This window comes from Filicampus tigris, chromosome 16, assembly GCF_054856515.1.
Source record: "Filicampus tigris isolate MCC_2025a chromosome 16, RoL_Ftig_1.0, whole genome shotgun sequence".
Classification (NCBI taxonomy): Eukaryota; Metazoa; Chordata; class Actinopteri; order Syngnathiformes; family Syngnathidae; genus Filicampus; species Filicampus tigris.
Genome location: NC_141232.1, coordinates 18,339,153 through 18,359,093, shown reverse-complemented (window position 1 = coordinate 18,359,093; position 19,941 = coordinate 18,339,153). Strand labels below are relative to the sequence as shown.

The following is a 19,941-nucleotide window of genomic DNA, read 5'->3' as shown; positions in this document are numbered from 1 at the left end:
TGATAGCTCCGCCCCTCTCTTCACCCGAGTGTCCAAAACATGCGGCCACAAGTCCGATGATACGACTACAAAGTCGATCATCGAACTGCGGCCTAGGGTATCCTGGTGCCAAGTGCACATATGGACACCCTTATGCTTGAACATGGTGTTCATTATGGACAATCCGTGATGAGCACAGAAGTCCAGTAACCGAACACCGCTCGGGTTCAGATCGGGGGGGCCGTTCCTCCCAATCACACCTCTCCAGGTCTCACTGTCATTGCCCACGTGAGCATTGAAGTCCCCCAGCAGAACGATGGAGTCCCCAGGTGGAGCGCCCTCCAGCACACCCTCCAAGGACTCCAAAAAGGCTGGGTACTCTGCGCTGCCGTTTGGTGCATAAGCACAAACAACAGTCAGGACCCGTCCCCCCACCCTCAGGCGGAGGGAGGCTACCCTCTCGTCCACCGGGGTAAACCCCAATGTACAGGCGCCAAGCCGGGGGGCAATAAGTATGCCCACACCTGCTCGGCGCCTCTCACCCTGGGCAACTCCAGAGTGGAAGAGTCTCCAACCCCTCTCGAGAGGACTGGGACCAGAACCCAAGCTGTGCGTGGAGGTGAGCCCGACTATATCTAATCGGAACCTCTCAGCCTCACACACCAGCTCAGGCTCCTTCCCTGCCAGAGAGGTGACATTCCATGTCCCAAGAGCTAGTTTTTGCTGCCGGGGATCGGACCGCCAAGGTCCCCGTCTTCCGCCGCCGCCCAGCTCACACGGCACCCGACCCCTTTGGCCCCTCCCACCAGTGGTGAGCCCATGGGAAGGGGGACCCACGTGTCCTTTTCGGGCTGAGCCCGGCCGGGCCCCATGGGTGCAGGCCCGGCCACCAGGCGCTCGCCATCGAGCCCCACCTCCAGGCCTGGCTCCAGAAGGGGGCCCCGGTGACCCGCGTCCGGGCGAGGGAAAACGTGGTCCGTTAATTTTACTCATCATAAGGGGTCATTTTGAGCGGCACGGTCGACTGGTTAGCACGTCCGCCTCACAGTTCGGAGGTCGTGGGTTCGATCCCGGCTCCGGCCTCCCTGTGTGGAGTTTGCATGTTCTCCCCGTGCCTGCGTGGGTTTTCTCCGGGCACTCCGGTTTCCTCCCACATTCCAAAAACATGCATGGTAAGTTGATTGGATACTCTAAATTGCCCCTAGGTGTGATTGTGAGTGCAGATGTTTGTCTCTGTGTGCCCTGCGATTGGCTGGCAACCAGTTCAGGGTGTCCCCCGTCTACTGCCCAAAGACAGCTGGGATAGGCTCCAGCACGCCCCGCGACCCTTGTGAGGAGAAGCGGTACAGATAATGGATATTATTACTCCACTCCACTTTTTTGGCATGCGACTCCTTCCCCTTTTCCCACCCGATTAGCTTCATTCAAGTTTCAAAACATTCAAAAAATTCATGACTTCCGGGGTAATATTTTTTTACGTTCCCCAAATTTACCGTTTCCCCAATATTTCCCATTTTTTACCTCCAGAAAACCCATTCATTTCCAATGGCACTTTCAACATTTCCCATTTCCGCAATTCCAATTTCAAATTCACAAGATTCAACCCATTCAACTCACATTGGAAAAGCTTTTCAACACACCCACAATTCCTACTTCCCAAAAATTAAACTTATTCACCCATAAAAAACATTCATTCCCATTGCCATATTCAACAATTCACATTTACATCATTCCAATTTGAAATTCACAACATTCATCTCATTCGACTCATATTGGTCAAGCTTTTCAACACACCCTGAATTCCTATTTCCCACACATTCAACTCATTCACGCTTAAAAACCCACAAAAATTCAACTATTCACCATTCGTTTTCATTGCCACACTCAACTTTTCACATTTATACCATTCCAATTTCCACAAATTCAAGTCATTCAACTCATTCAGCTCACATTCAACTTTTTAACACAACCCAAATTCCTACTTCCCACACATTCAAGTCATTCGCCCTTAAAAAAACCCACAAAAATTTTACTATTCACCATTCATTTCCAATGGCACATTTGACTTTTCACATTTACAGCATTCCAAATCCCACATTTTCAAATCATTCAACTCATAGTACAACTTCAGTATTTAACTTCGACAACTCTCTGTGCAGTCGATGCCTGGAACCAATCACACATTTTAAGTTGTCTGAGCCTGGGGGAGTGCAAAACAAAGGAAGAAGTGGTGCAAAGAACAAAACACACAAAAAAAAACAATTATTAATCTGTAAATTGTCTGAACTAGTGCAAAGAAATAACCATACTGTGCAACACCAATGGCACATCAATTTCAAGTTGTTTGAGGTAGTGAAAAAGAATAACACCCACCATTACCAGTAACATAAATTGACAACTAAATCTGTAAGTTGTTTGATTATCTAGACCCACATGTTTATCTATTAAGGCAAACCAACAAGTCACAGATAATAATAATAGCAATAATAAAAAAATAGAATAAAAAAAATTAAAATACTTTCAGTTATTGGCTATCCAGAACAGTAGCAGGTAGGGTTGGGCATCGTTTCAATTTGGACGATTCCGGTTCCGATGTTTTAATTCGATTCTGGTTCCTAACGATTCACAATTCCGATTCTTAACAAAAAAAATAATAGAAGGATTTATTTTTGGACAAATCACATGAACTTCTCTGTTCTTCAATTTCATGAACCTTTTACTATTTGTAAACTTTGCCATGGATTACTCAAAGGGCTGTTTTTAACAAGTATTTATTTTAATACATTTTTTTTGCATTATTATCTAGTATTATTTTTCACAAGAGCTTTATTTTTGAGAAGTTCAAGACAATACAATATTACTGAAAACATGCTACTGAACACTTGGCTAACGTCTTGCTTTGGAAAGAAAATATATATGACAAACACAACACTGCATTTTATGGGCAAGCAAGGAAGTCTATCTAATCTAAGCAGTCTATGTAAAAATATGATGCATATGTATGTACAGTGTTTCTGAACATGTTGCAGCTGCGTATGCTATATACTAAATATTAGCTGGATATGTGCAAGTTTTGAACTTGTTGGTTCAATGTTGCCTTGTTGGTTCAATGTTGCCATTTGACGTACTTAGTTGATTCCGACTTTGGGTCATGAGCCGCAACACGTCATTCTATGGCTCGGCGTCGGCCGAATGGGCCAGACGGGCCGGCCCGGCCCGAGCAGGATCAGCGAGCCCGCGATGGGCGACCGCGGCAGCTGCCGGGGAGATCCGTGGGAAGGGCCGGGCGCACGCTCAGAGAAGGCAGTCCGAAGTGAGCGGAGGGGCTGACCAAAAGGACCACGGCAGCTCGAGTGGGGGCGAGCTTCCGTACTATTGCGACACAGCTTCGGCTGCAGGAGCCCAGGGCGCACTTTTTTATTTATTTTTTTAAATCGGTCTTACTTTTTTTGTAGCCCATGCGCGTGGCTAACTAGGGAGTCGACGAGCAGTCTGCACTCGGCAGAGCAGGGAGGGAGGGGCGCACGGAGCAGGCTTCGGCAGTGTGTGCGGGAGCAGCAGACTATTAGGAGCAGACGTTGGCAAAGCGCTGTTGGTATCGAAGTCAGTGGTTTGGTATCGGTAATATCGATGCCACAGCAAGCTAGTATTGTATCCGTTCAAAATGTTTCGTATTGAGTAAGTAACGAAGTATCGATATTTTTGACAAGCCTACTTTTCACACTTACACCTTCCCTATTTCCACAAATTCAAGTTATTCAACTCATTCAACTCACATTCAGCTTTTCAACACCCCCAAAATTCGTACTTCCCACACATTCAACTCATTCACACTTAAAAAAGACACAAAAATTTAACTATTCACCATTCATTTCCATTGGAACGTTCAACTTTTCACATTTACATCTTCCCAATTTCCACAAATTCAAGTCATTACACTCATTCAACTCACATTCAGCTTCTCATACCCCCAAAATTCCTACTTTCAAAACCTGTGCTTCTTTTTATTATTATTGTTCAATTTTTGGCAGTGTATTCAAGCTGCGCGCAGCACTGACTCAAGGATGACGGAGCTACATCAAGGTGGAGTTCATGTACTTCTCTGGCGTCATCCCTATTTCCAGAAATAGCAAACCAGCTGTGTATAGTGCTTTGCTGGTATGTAGGAGGGGAAGTGTGGAAAATAAATAAGTAACTTGACTACGACTTCTGGCTGGCTGTTGGACCCAAATAATTATACAATACGACAAATCCTGGGGCTGCAATGCAAGTAAGCACACATACGTTGGATAAGTACTACTGGCGCATTTGGAGCGTGTCCACAGCGGGTTCAAATTGTAAATTAGCCAGCTAATGATCTTTAAAAAGCCTTTGCTGTTAGAGCATTTCTCTCTCGGCGACGTCAATCATGGATGCTTTTTTTTTTTTTTTTTTTTTGGTCGGAGGGTGGAATGGGGCAGGGGCCAACAATGTTTATGAATATGGCCGGGGGTCGCGGCCGGAGGGTACCCAAGTCAAGGGTGGAGGGTCGCTGCCAGACAGGCAAAAAATGGTCAAGTGCCCAGCTCTGCTGATTAATATTGGAATATGACTGAAGCAGCAAAATCCACCCATTTTTAGCCATCTCAGGGGCTGACAATGACACCACAGTTGCTCCGGACTCAGATAGCAACCAATCGTGGCTCAGCTTAAAAAAACAGATCGTGGCTCAGCTTAAAAAAACAGATGAGCTGTGATTGGTCGTTACCTGATGCCTGAGCATTTGTGATGCCATTTTCAGTCGACTGAAGTGACAAAATTGCTGACCCTTGAGATGGCTAAAAACGGGTGGATTAACTCTGATTTCACAAACACAATATTAATCAGAATGCCTTGTTTGAACTACCGGGCCTGCATGGAACATATTCTTGAAAAAAAAATGATGTTCGGGTTGACTTCCGCTTTTAGTGTTTAAAAAAAGCTTCAGTGTAACATTTTTTTGACCGTCTCCCAACAGTCACCAAGCATTGAGGGGAAAAAATGGATGCCATCATCTGTTGCTTCATTTAACTTGGGGAAAGGCAAGAAGAGCTTTTCCTGTATTGATAGGTGTGTTGTTAAATGACATGTTTGATACTCTCTTTCCTCTGTTCGGTTACAGCATGCAAAATGTAGATGCGAGAATTATGTAATTGCTAAAACAACTGACTGACGAGACGAACTGAAGCATCTTGGCCCACGTTCCTCACACCCGACTTAAACTGATCTCTATGCATTTGTTTGTTTCTTTAAACATGGAGGAGGTATGTGAGGATCATTCAGAGCAAACCGTGAAGGTGCTTGTGATCCAGCGTAGTGGGTAGGTACTGACTGCATTTGCAACACGAACCAAGGTATGCATTCTGTTTATGGGGTTATTCTTTGCTATCATCTGCTTGTATCTCTTAACACTCAAGAACACCTTCCAAGTAGGGGTGGGCGATATGCCGATATTAGATCGTTAAGCGGTTTAACGTGTTCACGATCTCATGAAGCCAAAAGATCGTTTGATCATCGACATGGCACATTCCATACAGTTTAGGTCTATGGCGGCGCGAAGCAGCTGACGTGTGTACCTGACCAACGACCAACGGTAAGCTATAGCGGAAAGTCACCACGAAGCAGAGTTGGTCCCGAAAGTCAGAGGAAACTGACTTAAGGGTTCTGCTCGTGTGATGCCCACTGAGTGTGATCACAGTGATGTATGTTTTATTTATTTTGTTAAGACTTGATAGTATTTGATTTAAAATCTATCGTCTTCCCTTTGTTTTGGTTTTAAGTGTCAGACGACGAGTACTCAATTTGGTCAATAGATGGCAGTGTAAGACCACTGGGAAGCCTGAGTCACCTGCCACTGTAGTTTAGAGCGCATGCGCGCAGCCATTTTCTCATAGCCGATGAGACCTCGCGAACAACAGTCAACAAGTGTCGCTGGCTCCTTTTGTCTAAACACTTTAACCTGATTTCAGGTGAACACAACTGCTACTTGGCGCCGTATGCCTGTACCTGTAACACTCGTACTGATCTCAGAAGCAGATGTCTACCAGCCTATGGAGTAGGGGTGGGCGATATGACGATATTAGATCATTAAGCGGTTTAACGTGTTAACGATCTCATAAAGCCGAAAGATCGTTTGATCGTCTACATGGCACATTCTAAACAGTTTAGCTCTATGGCCAATCACGGCTCAGATTCAGAAAACAGGTCAGCCGTGATTGGTCGTTGTGAGGAGTTGTGATGTCATTTTCAGTCGACAGAAGACGAAATGGCCGCCCCCAGAGATGGTTAAAAACGAGTCCATTTTGCTGCTTAACTTATATTCCACAAATGCAAAATCAAACAGAATGCTGTGTTTCAACTAGTGGGCTTGCTGGGAACATATGCTTGAAAAAAATATTTTTGGGTTGACTTCCACTTTAAAGTGAATATGAGGCCACTGTTGTTCAACCATCACATACATATATCCCCCAAACCAACATCAGTGCGTACGTTTCAGTCATGATCAATTAGAAACATTTCGTCACTGGTGATTTTCTTTGTTTTTATTCTTTGCTTTTCTTTTCTTTTTATTTTTGTTTAGGTGTAACCAGAGTCTGATGACTGCTCCAGACCGTCTGCCTATTGTTGGCGTGTCTTCTCATATATATATATATATATATATATATATATATATATATATACATATATATACACACACACACACTGCCTATTGTTGGCGTGTCTTCTCATATATAGTGTATATATATACACTGTAAAAAATGACCGTGAAATTAACATTAATATGCCGTAAAATCCTGACATTAAAAATCCGTAAATGGAATAACAATGAATCAGTGTATATTTTAAAGCAATATATTGTAAAATAAAAAAAAAAAAAGTACAATTAATCATTGTTATTTTTACAGTTAGTGTATGTGAAAATGATCATATTTCCTTGTAGAATTGACATCCATCCATCCATCCATCCATCCATTATCTGTACCGCTTATCCTCACAAGGGTCGCGGGGCGTGCTGGAGCCTATCCCAGCTGTCTTTGGGCAGTAGGCGGGGGACACCCTGAATTGGTTGCCAGCCAATCGCAGGGCATAGAATTGACATATTACTGTATAATATACATCAAAAACTTGTAATACTTGAACCAATGCAATACAGTTAAAATTACAATATGGATTGGTTTAAAGAACGGAAATTAATTGTATACCATTTTACAAATTCCTATATTGTGATTTCCATTTAAATTTGTAATTATGATAACATGAAAAAGTTGAGACTCAATATAAACATGTTTAGAACTGAGACCTACAGCTAGTAGAACTGTAGTAATCATGGTAAAAAATTGTCGATATTTTGACATTAGATTGACAGCTCTTACGTGTTAATCAGTTCCCTATTTTTGTATCATATTATAGTAAGGTTACAATATATATTTTTTATCAGGTAATGTTAGTTTAGTTTTACATTATATATACAGTGTGTGGTTAAAAAAAGCAGCACCATACTATAGGATACATAATTGGTCGAAAAAACGAGGTTTTTTTTATACAGCCTACCCTCACCCTACAAAACACTTTTCTGCCGTAAATTAAGGTCTGTGTGTAGAGGATTTCGATCATTCTTGTTAGAATTTCAAATTGCAAGTACCAATCACAGAGCGCCACCGTTTGTGAACTCTTCTGTCATTGGAGGGTGTTTGCTTAACGCGGGAGCAGTTGACCCAAAGCAGAAATACTAGCGAGGAGCAGCAAGACACAAAATGCTACAACTAGCGACAAAAAGAGTAGAAGAGTAGAAATATAGGGAAGAACATGACGCGGGAGAAGACACGACACAGTAGCAGTTAAGACAGCGCGAGACTACGCAATAGCAGGGAAGACGAGACGACGGAGTAGCAGAAAACCGGCGGGAATTCGGAAATCGACGAAGGAGCGTGGAAGACGAGGAGAGGACAGCAAGGTGAAAGAGGAGCCGCGACGTGGATGAGCAGAGACAAGGAGCGGTAAGATAACTGACTTTAGCTACTAGTCATAGTAGTCTGGTCTTTTTCACCTTGTGAGTAGCTAGCTTAACCGCGCATTCAAGCTTTAACAAGATTATATGCCATTTTTGTAGCAAATCACTGCTAACATTGAGAGACTAAGTTATGCATTGCAGCGTTCATAGAAATGAACCACGTTGTGTTTTCCAGTGTGTTAGCGTCGACTGCTAACGGTAATTTCGCACGTATCCCACCTTCAAAGCTAATTTCTACCACTTACACAATGTGCAAGAACCGACGCACAGCAGAGCAGTTGTCACTGATTTGAAATGTGCCGTTTTGCTATGCGCGCGCCATTTTCAGACTGCAAAAGAGCTGCTACAACATTTGAAAGGGCACATAGTTGAAGGGCGAACTATATCATGTCCTGTAATTGGTTGTAAAAACGTGTTCACCAAGAAATCATCTTTCACTGCTCATATGTCACGCAAACACAGAGGATGTTCGGTGGAAAACATAAACGATATGTATAGGGACAAACCTTTAAGTCAAACAAGTTCTACCTTGAAAATTCAGGTTGCCTGAAGCTAATTTTGTATCAGGATGCATTTGAAATCGTGAATCCTCTTGGCTCTGCTAAAAAAAAAAAAAAAAAAAAAGTCATCGCTGTCTATCTTTCTGTGGCAAATTTGCCTGCTCATGTGCGGTCAAATACAGACGTCATGTCCCTTGTGTTGTTGTGCGCAGAGAAGGACCTAAAACGGTTTGGCCGTGCTAAGCTTTTCTCAGAAATGTTAGATGATTTGAAAGATCTGGAGGAGAATGGTATCTCTGTGGGCGGAAAACCATTAAAGGAGCATTGCAGGTGACAACCTTGGGTCACATGTCATTGGGGGGTTTACAGAGAATTTTCATTGTTCAAAGTATTTTTGTAGATACTGTGAAATTACACGAAGTGAGTTTGAAAATGATCCCAATGTCTGTGGTCCACAGCGCACTCCTGAAACGTACAATTCAGCCATCAATGATCTCGCATCTGGAGACGGGGAGGGCGTCAAAGGCATTAAGGTAAACTCTGTGTTCAATGCTTTGAAATCTTTTCATGTTTGTCAGCCGGGTCTCCCGCCTTGTTTGGGTCACGACATATTTGAAATATTTCATCAAGAAAAATAAGTGGTTTACATATACACATCTGAATCGACGAATCACTCAGTTCAAGTACAAAGGGTCCGATGCGCTGACAAAGCCATGTACTGTCAATGAGGGTCCAAAGCTTTCTGGCCAAGCCATCCAGAACTGGAACTTTTTGAGGTTGTTACCTGTTTTCATAGGTAAAAGAAATGGTCCTGCTGCTGATGGCCTATTTTGAAGAAACTGAAGCGATGATGCTTTCTAATGTGGAGGACACCTGTCTGGCACAGGAAGTCCAGATGGACAAGCTCCCTTTGACCCCTACCACCATTGTCTGTGGTAAGTTAACCCTTTGTTGGTCTGTTTTCTTTTTAGGTCTGGATGAATTCTTGGTTCTTGTTTTTGTTGTGAACTATATCCTGTGTATGTGTGTTTGAGTCTGTCTGTCTGTCTGACTGTCCGAGCCCAGAAAAGTTTCAGGTGCATAACCATTTGTTTCATTTGTGTGTGATTCCCCCTTTTTTAGGGCAATCCTGTTTTACTTCCACACGGTGATGTTTGGAAACCACTTCAATTTCAACATCCATTATCCATCCAAGCTGGCATCCACCCTAGAGTTCCTGCAGAGGTGTGTCATTTTGGATTCGTCAACCAACATTTACTCTGTATTGAATGTTAACTACAAACAAGTAAAAAGTAGCTTGATGTGATATTTTATAGTTGTTTTGGAAGTCACTTTATCATTAATACATTTTGTCTCTTGCTATTCCCTTTCCCCAAGGTGCTTTTTCTCCATAAATCCTGAGAAGGGCACCAAAGTAGAAAAGAACAGGACTTCCCGTCTACACTTGAACCCCACAGTCCTCACCTTGATCCAAGACCTATCTGATCACGAGTGGCGTGACATCTGAATTTGGACTCAAGTAAGTCATGGTCTGACCTCTGGGGTGATGTCTCAGTCATATAACTTTTTGGGGGGTAGGTTCATTCTTTAACCTTTAATGATAAACATTCTAGATTAACATCTTTAAAAGGTTGTTAGTTTGATTGTTTATGAATGTGCAGAGTTTTAGTGCATCTGTGAGTCAGTCTGTCAGTGTTGATGTGTGTGTTTTGTGAATTTCTGTGTCTGTCTTTGTGTGTGTGTCTCTAAATCTGTATTTTATGAATCTATTTGTTTTTCTTTCTCCCTAGATACTTCTCCATAAACATAGATGGCATGGAAGGGGAGAAGAGCAGCAGTGCCCGTCTACACATGAACCCGAGCCCTCAATTTGATCCAAGGTTACTTAAACACGGCATACTGATTAATATAGTTTGTGGAATATAAGTTAAGCAGTAAGATCCACCGTTTTTTAGACAATTCAGGGGGTGGCCATTTTGTCACTTTCTGTCGACTGAAAATGTCATCCCAGTTGCTCAGGTAAGAACCAATCACAGCTCACATGTTTTCTGAAGCTGAGTCATGATTGGTTCTTACCTGAGCAACTGTAATGTCATTTTCAGTCGACACCAATTGTCAAAATGACCCCCCCTGAGATGGACAAAAAGATTTGCATCATTACTATGTTACAGATGAAGATATTGTGACAGTCTTGTTGCACGTGTATTTGTTTTTTAGTAAAGTCCTTATTCCAAATGTTAGATTTTTTCAAGAGGAAAAGGAATAGTTACAAAAAAAAAAAAACTGAAAGTATTTTGCATATCTTTTTGAAACAATAAAATTGGGGTTTGAAATGACAAATTGGTATTGTATTTTTTTTAAGTTGCTGCATACTACAGGTCACTGTTTTATTCCCATTTCTGGTAAAAGTCAAACAAAAACTCACAGCAGTTTAAATGTAATCAAGTATAGAAGCGGTCTACTTTTTATCTGTGTCCCATTAATTTTTCTTTTGGTGGTTTTAGTTTTAACAGTAAACGTTACAGATGAAAATCTTGGTTAGACAATGTCAGTTTGACTGTGTATGTCCGTATTTACCAGTAATACTCATTTAATGAAGACTTTCATCAAATAATTCAATGATAGTAAGTAGATGTTTATTTCACAACAAAACATCGTAATTAATACTACAAATTATATTGCATGAAACAGAACGTTTTAATAAAATAAGCAGAATAATTCAGTAAAATCACATATCTTTAATGAGGCTTTTATGTTTAATAATGTATTGCGTCTGGTTTTTTTCAGTGAAATTGAATGGGATTAGATGTAAAATAAGCAACTGCTGCATGTAAATTATACGGGAAAAATGTCTTGAATAAAAGGCATAGTTGTGTTAATTTAGCTGCAAAATTGTGTTGAATTTACCAGTTTATCATGTCAATTTTGTAGAGGATTACAGTTTTATACTGTAAAATTTACAGGTTATTCTGTAATGTGTTTTACAGTCTGCCGTATTTTTTACAGTATTATTCGGGCAACCACAGCTGCCTGTTTTTTTTCCGTAAAAACACCGTTTTTTTTTTTTACAGTGTATATATATATATATATATATATATATATATATATATATATATATATATATATATATATACACATACATATATACATACATATATATATATATATATATATTTTTTTTTTTTTTTTTTTAATTCTGTGGTGCCATCTGTTGAAAAATATGTTCAAAGAGGAAGTCAACCCCCAAAAATGTTCTCTACAGCCCAACCAATCTAAACACGGTATTCTGATTGATGTTGCGTTTGTGAAATATAAATGAAACAGCAAAATTCGCCTATTTGTATCGATCTCAGGGGGCAGCCATTTCGCCCCTTGCTGTGAACCGATAATGACATCACAGTTGTTCAAAGCTCACATCATGACCAATCACAGCTCACCGGTTTTCTGAAGCTAAGCTGTGATTGGTTGTTACCTGAGCCCTGAGCAACTCTGATGTCATTTTTATTTGACAGTACGGCTGAATTCTGCCGCTTAACTCATATTCCAACCAACACAGTTTTAATCAGAATGCAGTGCTTGGAATAGAGAAGGCACCTACAATGTATTATTGTAAAAAAAGAAAAAAGAAATGGGAGTTTACTTAGAACTGTGATCAATAAATCTTAATCAGATGAGATGATTCATGATTATTGAGAAATAATTGTGTTGTATGTTGTTGTGATCTGATTGCTGTGCCACCATAGTGTCAAATGTCACTTGATTCATGTTTGTAACTATAAAAACTACACATGAAAAAATGTTATTTTGTGTTGCTCTTTTAAATTTCATAGGTTGGCATGAAATGTGCTGTGGTACACAGCACGTAAAAAAAATATGCAGTGGTGTGCTTGCCATATGTGTTTTGGGTAAGTTTAATCACATGACATGTAAAAAATGTATGCTAAACATATAAAGCTAGTATAAATTCCCTTCAAATTATAGGTATTTTACGTGCAGAAAACCGATTATCATATGCATTCCTATATGCAAAGGATATGTCTTTAAAACGGACATACAATTAAAAACTGTGAAGCTTATGAGAAATGTATGGAAAACATATGTTGCCATTACTTTATCCTTATACGTAACATACATAATTTTTATGGATGGTCTAATAACATTCATATCGTCTCTGTCCTGTGAAAATTACTGATCTCCAATTTCGGAAACTTTTTTAATTTTCACTTTAATGCGATGTCTGTAACGTGGAAACATGATTCATGTTCAATAAGACAATGAATTAAAATTGAGATGAGTGTTTTTCACATGACAGCGACGATATATAAATCTTATTGATTACTTATTTGTATAATATATCAAACATTTTAGATTGTGTTTATTAAACATATGTAGAATTTAGCAAAAACATTCAAATTGCCTAAGATGCCTATAAATAATTTACTAGATGAATATATGAAATTAAGTGATTTCCTATATAAACTATGTTCTTATAAAATGTATGTATGTTTTTTTGAATACTTATTTGTATCATATATGAAACATAAAAAATGTAGAACATATTGAAAATGAATTCAAATTGCCTAAAATACTTATAATTTACGAGATAAATATATGAAATGAAGGTCTTCGCCTTCACACAATGAAGTGATTCCCTATATAACCTTTAATGTTCTTATAAAATTAATGTATGTATTTTTATTGAATACTTATTTGTAGGGTTGTCCCGACTAGTCGGCATAGTCGACCTGGACGATGACGTAAATACGTCGGGACGCACAACATACCGTCGACGTCAAGCGTCGATGACGTAAAATACGTCGGCACGTATGTGCGCTCAAGTGTCGATGACGTAAATACGCCAACACGTGCATTGCGTCAGTTGTAAACAAGCGCGCACATTAGAAATGGCGGAGGCGCCGGATACCGCTAAAAAAGCGGACAGAAACGTCCAAAGTATAGACAAAGAGAGGGCGAGCGAGTTGGTCGTCTGCACCCTCTGTAAAGCTGAGTTGGCGTACCACAGCAGCACATCAGCCATGAACGAAGACCTTAAGCGACGTCACTCAGGAGTACTACTGGAAGACGAGAGAAAGCAGAAAGCTGGAGTATCCTAAGTCCATCTAACTAACTAATATCCCCCGGTTTTACTGAAATTGCTGTTGTGTTTGACGTATTAACGTGCATCGTTGTTTCATTTCTCGAAGCAGCGGTTTGCAGTCAAAGTTACGCTGTGCTGTGTTTCAACTTTGTGCATTATGTAGCTAACATTGGCGGAGCTATTTCACAGTAACACGCGACATCAGTTATCTGCTCCGGAAAGCTCTCTGTGGGCACTGGGTGCAGCACAGCATGCACATCGTAATGATGTCCTGCTCCCGCTGCTTTAAAAAAAAAAAAAAAAATTAAAATGAGAGGAAACACTGGCCTGCTAACCCAAGTCCGTGACTGTACTAATACATAATGTGTGCTTTTTCATTGTTATAATAGTTAAGTATGCTCTGCTTTATCTGTTTCAGGTTTAAGCAAACTGATGTTACTTATTTTTTAGTTATTTATTCTTGTTAATTCTTTTACTTGGGCTGTTCACACATGCACGCACACATTGTTTAATCGTTATGTATAGATAAGTACCTCATTCATGTTCACACGTCATGATGCCTTCCTAAAAGAGATGTGACTGTTCATTCAATTTCAAAAGTTTTTTTTTTACTTTAAGGAACAATGAATTTAAATAAGATTTCAGAAGTGTTTTTTGAATTAATAATCGTCAAGTCAAAAATAATCGCTAGATTAGTCGAAAAAGTAATTGTTAGACTAATCGTAAAAATAGTCAATAGATTAATCGGGAGAAAAATAATCGTTTGGGACAGCCCTGCTTATTTGTATCATACTGTATAAGAAACATTTTAGATTGCATTTATAAAACGTATGTAGAACATATTAAAAAAGTATTCAAGTTGCCTAAGACGCTTACACTATATTACCAAAAGTATTCGCTCACCTGCCTTGACTCATACTATGAACTAAAGTGCCAGCCCATTCCTAACCCATAGATTTCAATATGATGTCAGTCCACCTTTTGCAGCTATTACAGCTTAAACTCTTCTGGGAAGACTGTCCACATCGGTTGAGGAGTGTTTATAGGAATTTTTGACCATTCTTCCAAAAGCGCATTAGTGAGGTCACACACTGATGTTGGTTGAGAAGGCCTGGCTCTCAGTCTCAGCTATAATTCATCCCAAAGGTGTTCTATCCGGTTCAGGTCAGGACTCTGTGCAGGCCAGTCAAGTTCATCCACACCAGACTCTCATTCATGTCTTTATGGACCTTGCTTTGTGCACTGGTGCACAGTCATGTTGGAAGAGGAAGGGGACCCCTCCAAACTGTTCCCACAAGATTGGGGGCATGGAATTGTCCAAAATATTTTGGTATTGAAGCATTCAAAATCCCTTTCACGGGAACTAAGCCCAGCTCCTGAAAAACAACCCCACACCATAATTCCTCCTCCACCAAATTTCACAGTCGGCACAATGCTGTCTGAAATGTACCGTTCTCCTGGCAACCTCCAAACCAAGATTCGTCCATCAGATTGCCAGATGGAAAAGCGTGATTCATCACTCCAGAGAACTCGTCTGCACTGCTCTAGAGGCCAATGGCGGTGTGCTTTACACCATTGCATCCAACGCTTTGTATTGCACTTGGTGATGTGTAGCTTGGCTGCAGCTGCTTGGCCATGCAAACCCATTCCATGAAGCTCTCTGCGTACTGTACTTGGGCTAATCTGAAGGTCAAATGAAGTTTGTAGCTCTGTAGCAATTGACTGTGCAGAAAGTCGGCGACCTCTTGGCATTATGCGCTTCAGCATCAGCTGACCCATCGCCGTCACTTTACGTGGCCTACCATTTCGTGGCTGAGTTGCTGTTGTTCCCAAACGCTTCCATTTTGTTATAATAGAGCTGACAGTTGATTGTGGAATATTTAGGAGCGAGGAAATTTCACGACTGGATTTGTTGCACAGGTGGCATCCTATGACAGTTCCACGCTGGAATTCACTGAGCTCCTGAGAGCGGCCTCTTCTTTCACAAATGTCTTGTTTCACAGTCTGCGTGCCTGAGTGCTTGATTTTATATACCTATGGCCAGGCTAAGTAATTAAGACACCTGATTCTGAACATTTCAATGGCCGACTTTTGGTAATATAGTGTATAATTTACTAGATGAATATAAAATGAAGTGATTTCCTATATAAACTTTAATATGTTCTTATAAAATTCATGTATGTGTTTTATTAAATATGTATTTGTATCACATATAAAACGTATATTGAACTCATAATAATCATATAAGATTTTGAAAATCTCCTACATGATTTATGGGTTCTTTCTGGTAAGAAATGGGCCATATTGACGTGTGTATGTGACATATACTGCTAATCCTACTCAATTTAAATATGGGTTATATGATGCTTGCCATATAAACCATATAGAACTTTTTTTGTGTGGGAAGCTACACAAACGAACGTATGTATTTCCTTTTAAACAGTCTATGTGATCGATGATCATTCCTTCTTTCCTTTTACCTCACTCACTGAGTGCATGCACGTATGTGAGACAAAAGAGAAAAAAAAGAGATAAAGCAAGAGGATTTTAAACTTTATTTTTAATTTACCGCTTTGAAAATGTACGGAGCATACTCTCGCTCAAGTCTTTTCCGGTGTCAATTGTAAATAGTGTTTCATGTTAATTTATTGATCAACAATTGTGTATTATGGCCTTTTGATTGTTTACTATTATTATTATTATTATTATTATTTATTGTTTGTTTGTAAAGTGCTTTGTTACAGCTCAAGCTGTTATGAAATGCGCTATATCAATAAAGTTGCATTGTATTGTATTGTTTATGGTGAAATGTTTTTGTCTTACAGCTGATAACAAAGCCATCCGACTTCGTTTTGACCGAAACGAGGGTTCCCTCCGTCTTTCACCAAGCAGAAACGTATAAAAACTCAGTGTAATCTGAAATGTTCTTCCTCTGTGATCGTGGGTGGCATTGCTGCGCCCACTAACACTACAACGGTTCACCATGTTTATATAAACACAGCGAGTTCGTCTTGGGTATAACAGTAGTCACGTCGCCTCCAGTGCGCTCCCAATATGGCGGCTATCCAGGTACCGACGTCAGCGATGACGCGCCGTGCACGGGCCCCTAATCGTTTCCCTAATTTATGTGACATAGTGCAAATTATTTATTTATTGTCGTTTTTGCAGCTCGATGTGTCCAAGCAACGGTCGTCGGCCATTTTCTAATCGTACTCTTACAATTACCATTTTACAGTTTGATTATTTCATTCAATTTTGTGTGTACCCCACCTCTCGTCCAAAGGCAGCTGGGATAGGCGCCATCACGGGGTAATTCATGAGGATAAGCGTTTCGGAGAAAGATATATGTCACGATAAGTTACACGAGTTTGGCTATTAACTTCGTATTCAATGTAACGTCATACAGTGACCAAACCGAAGGTCTCGAAATTAAAAACAAACACGGCAATGTTGTAAAAGTAGTTCGTGGACAAGAACGAGAAGAGAACAAACCTGCTCTGTGTGAGCCAACTCGACTCTTCTTGGAAACAGCGTAGTTGTCTTCTTTTGCACCACTACTTTCCTCCTCGTACTCTGCTGTCCTTCTTGCACACATTTTCACACGGCAATTATGACATCGACGTTGATATCTGCTAAGCAACGAAACGTCACTCAATGTTAGCGGCTAGCAAGCTAGGCCAGGTAAACTACGCTAGGCCCAGAAGCTTGACCGAGTGATGTTATGGTCCAATGAAGTAACGATGGATGTTCTGCGTCGAATCTTTAGTGTTTTCACTTGTAATACACGAAGAAGGATTAGGTATTTTAAAGGGTATTGTTAAAGTTAATTATTATAAATTAAGCTCCTGCAGTAGTTTGGCATTCGGAAGCGAACAATGTACGGCAACTCCTTCAGGACAAACATGTTGGACACATGATTACTAACACGTATTAAAATAAATGATTATTAATACAATAATGCACTTTAATTATGTGAATTAGTTTTTACTTGTCTTTTTTAAATATATGATCGTTAAGGTGGATTTTGATTGTGTATTTTTCTAATACACTAAATTTCGCATGACACACAAAGTTTGTTCAAGTGGAGTTGCCGTAGATGCCACAGCGCTTGCTTCTTTTATTTATTTTTTAGCCAAGCAAACGCAGCATTGCATTTTTTTAATTCGTGTAACTTGAGGGTTCGTTGGTGGTTGATGGAACACTATAAAATGAGACAGAAGGATGGAGGCTGATTTGTTCCTTAACTCATTCAGTACTACTTTTTCAGATCCTTTGTGAAATGACATAAATCTGTCATTGGGATAGAGTGAGTTAACAGCGCTTTTACTCTTCACTTGGCAAGTACAAGCACATACTTCCTGACACTGACACTCTTTCACCCGACTAAAACTAACCAAGCAGGAGCAGCTGCAAGTGAAGATTAAACACAATACTCAGCTGCTTGCACGACACAAACGAGCATACCGAAATGTATGAATGTGCAAATATAATATATCTGCAAACATAAAAGTAAATACCACTTTAATGAAAACAGATTGATACTCTTCAACTATCCATCCATTATCTATACTGCTTATCCTCACAAGGGTCGCGGGCGCGCTGGAGCCTATCCCAGCTGTCATCGGGCAGTGGACGGGGGACACCCTGAATTGGTCGCAGGGCACACAGAGACAAACAAACATCTGCACTCACAATCACACCTAGCGGCAATTTAGAGTGTCCAATCAATTTACCATGCATGTTTTTGGAATGTGGGAGGAAACCGGAGTAACCGGAGAAAACCCACGCAGGCACGGGGAGAACATGCAGCCTCCACGCAGGGAGGCCGGAGCCGGGATCGAACCCACGACGGCGGACATGCTAACCAGTCGACCACCGTGCCGCCCACTCTTCAATTAATTCAGCCAAAATGTGTTTGAGTCGATTTGCATACACCAGTGCTAATATCTTGTAATCATTGCAAAGCAACGTTATAGGCCTCCAATTATCAAGTTCCAGTAGATCCTTATTTTTCAGGCAATAATGTTATTAATCCTGTTTTCATTGTAGTGGATAATAGTCCTTTTCTATACATTCCATGAAGGCATTGCACAACACGTTTTTGATGTCTGCACCTGAGGTCATATCGTGCAATACCCAATATTCCCCACTACTGTAATACCGTGCAATACTCAACATTCCCCACTACTGTTAGTCTAGTTTTATTTTTATCCAATGCTGTCCCTTACATTTCACTACAGCACTGCAGCACTGTCACTTACTTAGAGTATTTTTTCCTCTGTACTATGTACAGGCCGAAATTAGTGTTCCTCATACTTTTTATGTAGGTTGGTGTGAATATACATGTGTATATACACATGTTACTGCGTATATTTACATAGGTTTGATCCTAAATGTTTGCCGTCAATGTTATACATTAATGGCCACATTATGCCGCCGTCCCTGTGTGACCTATATCTTTGTTGCTGTAACAATGAAAATTTCCCCACTGTGGGATCAATAAAGGCATTCTTATCTTACCTTATCTTATTCCAAATATGTTTAAATTATTTCTAAAATTCCATTGTTATTCCATCAATTCCTGGTGTTTTCCCCTAGTTCATTTGTTTTGATGCTGATTCAATTCCCAATATGTTTAAATTTTCCTCGAGAATTTTTTTTTTCAGCTTCACTTATTTTCTTAATTTTGCCATTAACTATTCCAAAAAGGAAATCACATTATTTTTCTTGGAAATTTGATTTGTACAAATTATTGTAAAAGTACCATATTTTCTCATTTATTTGTTCTCGATCTTCAATTATTGATTTGGTTTTTTTCAATTTACTAACTATCATTTTACATCGTTTGTGTTGTTCTAAGCCGAAGAAGTAGGCTGATTTTTTTTCTCCATGTTCGAGCCACCTGGCTCTTGACCTTACATAGGCACCGTTTGCCTTTTCTAAATAAAGTTCATCTAGCTCAGTGCTTCTCAAATAGTGGGGGGGGGCACGGTGCGATGCTGAGGGGCACGTGTGACCCTGGGGAACATGCTTTTTTTGAGCTGAGAGGTGCAGTATCATGCTTCAAACCTCGCTTTGAGAAGCTGTGTGCTGCAAAACGTGCTCATTGTAGCAATTAATTTTCGCTTCCTGATTTTGATTTTAAAAAAAAACGAATTGTTTTTTTCATTTTTGTTTTGTAGGTTAAAGTGTTTTATATATTGTGCTCCTGAGTTAATGTTGCTGAAGTTAATTTGAATTCGTTATTATTTATTGATTTTGTTGAATTTTATTTTCAGCAGCAAATGGTGCAATAAGTCTGTCAAAAATGTTTACAGCTTAAACAAGGATATTAT

General features: G+C 40.1%; 1 protein-coding gene and 1 long non-coding RNA gene across 2 annotated transcripts in view; one reads left to right on the top strand and one right to left on the bottom strand.

Moving 5' to 3' along the window:
- The window catches only part of LOC147135063 (uncharacterized), a 41,123-nt gene extending 23,639 nt beyond the window's left edge, over nt 1-17,484 (bottom strand). Inside the window, exon 1 of the mRNA XM_086055169.1 lies at nt 17,099-17,484. Within this exon, the coding sequence (XP_085911295.1) occupies nt 17,099-17,201 (103 nt within the window). The 5' untranslated portion in view covers nt 17,202-17,484. The remainder of the gene's footprint in view (nt 1-17,098) is intronic.
- LOC147135064 (uncharacterized) lies at nt 7,921-9,425 on the top strand. The gene is made up of 3 exons (XR_015090084.1): nt 7,921-7,994; nt 8,967-9,041; nt 9,305-9,425. It is a non-coding gene; the product is annotated as an uncharacterized LOC147135064 (long non-coding RNA).
- Nucleotides 17,485-19,941: the final 2,457 nt, after the last annotated feature.